The sequence below is a fragment of the Sinocyclocheilus anshuiensis genome, unplaced genomic scaffold (genome assembly GCF_001515605.1).
Source record: "Sinocyclocheilus anshuiensis isolate Anshui unplaced genomic scaffold, SAMN03320099.WGS_v1.1 scaffold298, whole genome shotgun sequence".
NCBI classification, from domain to species: Eukaryota; Metazoa; Chordata; class Actinopteri; order Cypriniformes; family Cyprinidae; genus Sinocyclocheilus; species Sinocyclocheilus anshuiensis.
In genome coordinates this window covers 229,941-237,624 of record NW_015547640.1, presented here as the reverse complement: position 1 = coordinate 237,624, position 7,684 = coordinate 229,941, and the positions used below count along the sequence as shown (strand labels likewise).

At 34.1% G+C, this 7,684-nt stretch overlaps 1 protein-coding gene across 1 annotated transcript in view; it reads right to left on the bottom strand.

The window, feature by feature from the left end:
• Positions 1-2,388: 2,388 nt before the first annotated feature.
• dhx33 (DEAH (Asp-Glu-Ala-His) box polypeptide 33) overlaps positions 2,389-7,684 on the bottom strand; it is a 13,137-nt gene continuing 7,841 nt past the window's right edge. The window contains exons 7-12 of the mRNA XM_016503995.1: positions 6,840-6,999; positions 5,291-5,379; positions 5,061-5,188; positions 3,800-4,003; positions 3,473-3,559; positions 2,389-3,281 (exon numbers count right to left, since the gene is read on the bottom strand). Of these exons, the coding sequence (XP_016359481.1) occupies positions 2,973-3,281; positions 3,473-3,559; positions 3,800-4,003; positions 5,061-5,188; positions 5,291-5,379; positions 6,840-6,999 (977 nt within the window). The 3' untranslated portion in view covers positions 2,389-2,972. The remainder of the gene's footprint in view (positions 3,282-3,472; positions 3,560-3,799; positions 4,004-5,060; positions 5,189-5,290; positions 5,380-6,839; positions 7,000-7,684) is intronic.

The following is a 7,684-nucleotide window of genomic DNA, read 5'->3' as shown; positions in this document are numbered from 1 at the left end:
GTCTGTGCATGTTTTTTTTACTCTCATAGATTTTGTTACCATTGCCATGCATTATACGACTGATAGACTGCAACGGCTGGAGTTAAAAATCATCATTTGTGTTCTACTGAAGAAACAAAGTCACCTACATCTTGGATGCCCTGGGGGTAAGCAGATAAACATCACATTTTCATTTTTGGGTGAACTATCCCTTTAACACCAACCCCATCATTTGTGCTCCAGGGTCACATATTTAATATTATAAAATATTATAGCAATACAATAGCACACCATAGCAATAAATTATTCAGAATTGATTGATTCTCCCTTATAGACTTTTTTCACATTTCCATGTTTCTCAGCAGCAGAAGTCGTCATAGTTGGGTAAACTTCGAGAGCAGTGAATGGGAGAGTAGCCTACCACAAATATATTTTTTACATTCCCATTTGCTCAAATAGCAAAAGAAAAAAAATCCACGATAGTGTTTTCATGACTTTCAATAAGCATAAAGTCATTTAATTTTGTTCAGTTTCTCGGAAAACAAGACTTAGTGTTAATTTTGCATCTCATGCATCTTGATTTTCTTGATTTAAGGATGTTTAGATAAGAAAAAATGCATTTTGCATTTTTTGCAATGCATGCAACATTTAATGTAACTTTTGTGAATTTAAGACTTGCTTCTCTGATTTAGGAGCTTTTTAAGGCCTTAATTTGTGGAAGTAGCTAATTTTATTTTAGCTACAACATGTGAAACCAGTGAGAAGATACATTTACCACGATATCCACGACTGCACTTTCAGCTCTCTGACCTCCACATGGATTGGAATTATGAACAGCCAGAACTAAAAATAGTTACAATAATATAATATGTTCATTCCGTGACAAACTTCTAAATAGTCAGACCAGTGGCCTGTATCAGGATTATAGTTAACTAAAACTACAACCAAAAAAAATAAAAGTTATTTGAAATAAAATAAACATGAACTGATAGACAGACACCTTAACTTGTACTAAAGAAACTTGAATAAAAAACAAACAAAACATCATAGAATTAACTAAAATGAAAATATAAAAATAAAAACATTCAAAATATTAATACAAACTGTAACGGCATCTCAATGATACTAAAATAATATCGGTTTGTTTGTATGTGACCATAACCCGGTTTAAAAATGATGTTCAGTCATCTTTCTGCAAGATCTTGTGTGTCAACAAAGAGGCACAAATCACTTTCTCTGGCTTTTTATTCTTGCAAATAAATTCCTATTTTCTTCCAAACCCCATCATTTTCAAATAGATTAAAAATGCACATGCAAAAGCGTAAACATCTGAATTCAAATTGTTTGAATCAGTCACATTGTGTAAATCTGTTGCATCGCGCAAAGCCTCCTCTGCTCATGCTGTAATGGAAAGTTTTGATACTAATACTAAACATGTGCCGCTGCTGGTACATCGTGTGCACCATAAAAACCTGAGTGATCACATTTGATCCGTCTTATTTCATGCACTGCATACATATATCGTCATATACATGTAAGAATACATATAGGTTTGATATGATTTGCAAAGTGAAGCAAATAGAAGAATTCGTTAAGCTAATGTGCATTTGATATGCTTTTGTTCCCCATACTAGAGAGTGGCATGCATTACATTAATATGTCATCTAATGATTCCTGAATCAATCAGATCAGAATTCTAAAACTGAGTACAATTGAATAGAAAAAACGGAACTATTTCTGATTTGAAAGCAGCTGAATTCTGCTTTCAAATCCAGCTGAACAGAACCGAAGTCAGTCTGTGTTTAAGCACTTGTATTTGTGAATCAGCAGCTAAACGCATTCAATATTGACACGCGTCAGTATAAAAGTAGAGTCGTGGCATGCACTGAAAAGGTCAAATGCTCATCATAATTCACATACATCTCATTACTGTAATGTAAGAAATAATGCTTAAATGTAAAGTTCTTTGCATCAAAATAACTTTTTGGAGAAAATTTTGTTGAAAATAATCCCACAATGATCCTAAAAACAGTGTTACTTTATTATCATTATGAGCTGTTCTTGTAGTTTTTATTAACTATTTGAATTTGTTTTGTTACATTTTTCAATTTAATTTTTGTCATTTAGCTGTGCATTTTTTTGTATTTTGTGATTTTTTTTAAATGCATATTATTAATTTTTATTTGTGCTTCAGCTTTAGTTATTTTAGGACTTCAAATTAAACTAAATCAGAAATGAAACTAGCTCAAATAAGTTTTTTATATTTTATTTTACTTTGTTTTCAAGTAACTTTTTTATTTACTGTTTTTTTTTTTGGTTTTTGTTCATTTAGTACATTAAGTTAAACTATGAGAAATTATCATCTAATATCCTTTAAATATTTTATTTCAGTTCATGTTTATTTTATTTCAAGTAACTATTTTTCTATGCTTTTAGTATTAGTTAATTACAATAACCCTGCCTCAAAATTAACAATAGGCTTAATTTGCTTTATGCAAAATATATTTTTTGAGATGAAATATGACCCAGACGTCACAATACTGATCTCCAGCTTCATTCACACATATCTGTATTAATCTGAACTTATTCAGAGGTAAACTCGATCCCAAAACACTCAACATACTAGTCAAGTTTTATGACAAATGCATTGACCTGAACAAAAACACATGCAGACATTCGAGGAAGTGAACCTGAATTTCATTCAATCAGACGTCAGCAGTTTGTAAAAGAGCTAGAAACAGGCGTGACATCTTAAGATTTACAGCAAGTAGAAAGGACTCATTCACTTCTAGAAAAGTTAACAAAGCAAAACTCTTTGGCAAAAACTGCCTAACGTGTTGCATATCAAATTCAACAAAGCAAAGCGCTCCAACAGTTCATCTACTGATGCATATTGTGAAAAAAACGACCGTTTTTTCACAATATGCATCAGTAGATGAACTGTTGGAATGCTTGGCTTTTTTCTTTCCATCATGCAGTCTTCAGAAACAGTGTTAACTCTTGGTCGCGCGCAGCTTCCGGCGGAAATACTCCGGCGCGGCTTCCTGCAGCCAGTCGGCGTCCACCAAACACAGATCCCTCATGTAACAGCGAGACGTGTGCAGGAGCTCGTTGAAAAGCACGCAGGCGGGTTTGGCCTGGAACAGGATGGACGAGGGATGGATGGCCACGTGCTGGTGTGTGTCCAGAGCCACGTAAGAGCCATCCGGCTGCAGCTCCGCCGCGTTCATGAACAAACCGTGAGCCAGACAGCGCCGCACGTTCGTCAGGTCCGACAGAGACGACTCCAGCTTCATGTTCATCTGAGGAACACAAGATCACAGGCCCTTAGACATGCACACTAATCTGAAGTCATTTGTCTGATTTAGTGTCATTTGCATGTCACTGAGATTTTTTATTACATTACATTTAGTCATTTAGCGTGAGTGAGTGTGTGTGTGTGTGTCTGTGTGTGTGTTTGTCTGTGTGTGTGTGTGTGTGTGTGTGTGAGTACCTTGATGCAGATGTCTCTGAGCTGAGCTCGAACCTCCAACACCAGCCCCATATTCCTGCTGTTCACAAAGTTCTCTCGACACCAGTCCTGTGAAAACACAACACACAGACATTTCCTAAAGCACAGACAGAACAGTAAACTCACATGCAAACTCAATAAATATGATGCATTTCATTAATATCAGTTGTCCTCATAAGTGTACACACACCTTGCAGAATCTGGAAAATGTTAATAATTGTATCAAAACATATAGAAATGTCATGTTGTTTTTTATTTAGCGCTTCACATGACAGATGTTACCATGTTTTGCAGCGTTTGTGTCAGTACCTTGTTTCCGCTGACTTTCTTAAAGGCCCTGTAGATGTGGAGGAGCGTCATGTGGTCGCCCTCGCTGGAGATGAACTTCTTGCGGACGGCGAGGACGTCGTCTCTGCGCGCGGGAGGATTGTAGAGGACCGAGTCGACGGAGAGGAGCGAGATGATGGTCAGAACCTCCTCAGCGCAGGAGAAATCAGGAGAGATCAGCAGAGTCTGTGCAGACGCAGAAGAACACACTTACAGCCAGAAAACAACAGCTTCAGTGCTCCACATCAAATAAACACCAACTGAAATCATTCCAATGCATATATTTAAAAAGATATATTTTATTTCAGCTAGTTGTCAAGTCAACATTTCTCATTTTCATTTAGTTTTGATGTACTAAAACTAAAATCGAAGTAAAAAGTACTAACTAATCAATGTCAAAAAAACAACAAAATTACTAAAACTTTGACTAAAATGAAAATGGAAAATATAAAAAGTATTTCAAAATATTAAGAATATATAAGGCTAACACAGTAATGCTCTACACAAATACATAAATATACATGCAAATACTGTTAGACAAAACTGTTATAGTAAAGCAATTTTATTTGTCTATTTCATACATCAAATAAAATAAATCAATTAATAAAAAATAGTTCAAAGTAATAAAAATTACAATCCCAAACAAAATGACTAAAATTAAAATAAAAAAATATAAAACTAATTTAAATATATGAGTACTTGTATTTAAGTACTTGTATGTATTATGAAATAAAATAAAAATTAATAAAAACGCACAATAAAATGACAAAAACTAACTAAAATTACAATGAAAATGTAAAATACAAAATGCTATTAGACATAAAAATGTTATTGTGAAGCCATTTATATTTTTATATATTATCAAATCAAATAAAAATTATATAGTCATACCTAAGAAATTAAAAGTAATAAAAATGACATAAAATTACGGAAGAAAATCTAAATCAAACTACTAATTAAAAACAGCATCTCAACTTTCTATTTATGACCCTGGAGCTTCCAATGTATTGTTGGCTATTGCTACAAATATACCCCAGCGACTTAACACTGCTTTTGTGCTCCAGGGTCACAATTCTGGTCATGTTATTTTACCTGTACAATAAAGCTCAACTTTTTGCCCTGGCCACTGTGGTATTTGTTGTTTTTAGAATGGCTTTCTTACGTTCGACACCCAAAAGTTTTAAATTGAAGCCATCTGTATTTCTATAGCTTCTCAAATGACAAGTCAACGAGTCTCTCTTACTTTGGAGAAGCGAGGCTCTAGAGGGAAGCAGGCCATTTTCTTGCCCAGTGGCGTTAAAGACACCTGATCGTCTTTTCTATCGACGGCGCCGAGGATACACAGCTGCTCCACAGCCGTCCGCAGCGACTCTACACACACGAGACGTGTTAGCACAGAACACAACACTGCACAGCGCAACCTACTAATAAATAAACCTGTGTATTAAACAGGCATACAGAATACAGTCTCACCAGGAGACGGTTTGGACATGAAGTCAAAGTTGAGGACATCAGGAACGCCCAGAGCGAGCAGCTGCAGAATAACACTGGCCAGATTACACCTGCAGAGAGAGAGATCATCAGTGTGAAAGTACAGGTTCACAAAACTCACGTTAGCTTGCATCTGTCTGGCTAAAGCGCTGTTCTTGCACTCAAACACAGACAGAATGGATCAGAATGAACTGTAATGTCTCCATACACATAAACACAATACACTGTTTTTAAACACCACATTAAAAAAAAATTTGATTTTTTTTTTTTGAAAATAAGCATAATTTAAAACAATAGCATCTTTTAAATTAGGCTTTTTTTCTAAGAAAGCAAGTATTGTTTTGTAAAGAAAATAAGCATACTTTTTCTAACAAAATAAGTATTAATGTTTTGCTTTTTAATATAATAAATAAGTACAAGTATATTTAACAAAATAAGTATATTTTCTGCCAAAATGTTTTTAAACCACCTTAAAAACAAAATTGTAAAAACTTGAAAAACAGTATAATTTTAAGAAAAAAATTACATAATTTTAAAATATGGCATCAATAAGAAAATTATTTTTTTTAAAGAAAAATAAGCATCTTTTTTCTTTTTTGTCTTTTTTTTTAACAAGTATTGCTTTAAGAAATTAAGCAATTTTTAAAATAAGTCTTTTTTTTTTTAAAGAAAATAAATAGTTTTCTAGCTCAAGTAAAACCAAAATGTTTTAAAACAACCTTAAAAATAGTATTGTAAAATCTTGAAAAACAGTATAATTTTTTTTAAAGAAAATAAGTATCATTTTTAAAAAGCTGTATCTTTAATGTCAAATTTTTCTGAGAAAATGGGAAAATAAATTAAAGAAAATGAAGAAAGAAAATAAATAGTTTTATTATAGATATAAGAAAAAAGTATTATTTTTTAAAGAAAGTATCTTTTAAAAAAATAAATGTGACCCTGGAGCACAAAAGCAGTGTTAAGTCGCTGGGGTATATTTGTAGCAATAGCCAACAATACATTGTATGGGTCAAAATTATTGATTTTTCTTTTATGCCAAAAATCATTAGGATATTAAGTAAAGATCATGTTCCGTAAAGACATTCTGTAAATTTGCTACCGTAAATATATCAAAACTTAATTTTTGATTAGTAATATGCATTGCTAAGAACTTCATTTGAACAACTTTAAAGATGATTTTCTCAATATTTAGATTTTTTTGCACCCTCAAATTCCAGATTTTCAAATAGTTGCATCTCAGCCAAATATTGTCCTATCCTAACAAACCATACATCAATGGAAATATTATTTATTCAGCAATTTAAGAAAAATTGACACTTAAGACTGATTTTGTGCTCCAGGGTCACAAATATACTATTTTTAATAAAGTATGTATTTTAAGAAAATACTCGTTTGTTTCCTTTTTTTTCCCAATTTTAAAAAAGAAAAAACATGCAGATGAAATGCAAGAACCCATCTTGTGTGAACAGCTATATATATCAGTCTCATACGGTCTATTATTACACCTCTGCAGACGGTGTGTGGGCCGTACCTCTGTATCTCGGGTACGGTCATGTTGGCGAGGTTGTCAAACTCCTCTTCAGTGTAGAGACGGTAACATGAGCCGGCGTCTTCTCTCCCGGCTCGACCGGAGCGCTGCCATGCCTGAGCTTTAGACACGCGCTGGACCGCTAACACCTCCAGACCGCTGTCTGAATCAACACAACAACACCTCAGCATCAGCAGCATCTGGAACCACGTGCTGCATTCCAGCGCTTCAGAGGGTTATCAATACAGCACAGCCATAGAAAAGCTTGCAGCATTCTGAAAGACTCATCCCATCCAGCACATCATCATGTTTCAACTGTTACCCTCAGGAAGGCGGTACAGGACAATAAAAGCAAAAGACTGAAAAGCAGCACATATCCCAGGGCTGTTGCAATAACAAATAAACACTGAATGAAACGCCTCTTTTGTGCAATGTTCCACATTGTTTCTTCCACATCTAAACTCTGCAATTATTCACAGTGGTGTATTCAGAACTGCTTCAACTGTGATGTATATGTAAATATTGCTGCTTAAAGTATATTTATGTGTGTGTGACCCTGGAGCACAAAAGCAGTCTTAAGTCGCTGGTGTATATTTGTAGCAATAGCCAACAATACATTGTATGGGTCAAAATTATTGATTTTTCTTTTATGCCAAAAATCATTAGGATATTAAGTAAAGATCATGTTCCATAAAGATATTTTGTAAATTTCCTACCGAAAAATATCGAAATTTAATTTTTGATTAGTAATATGCATTGCTAAGAACTTCATTTGGACAACTTTAAAGGCATGGTTATGACTGGTTTTGTGGTCCAGAGTCACACACACACACACACACACACACACA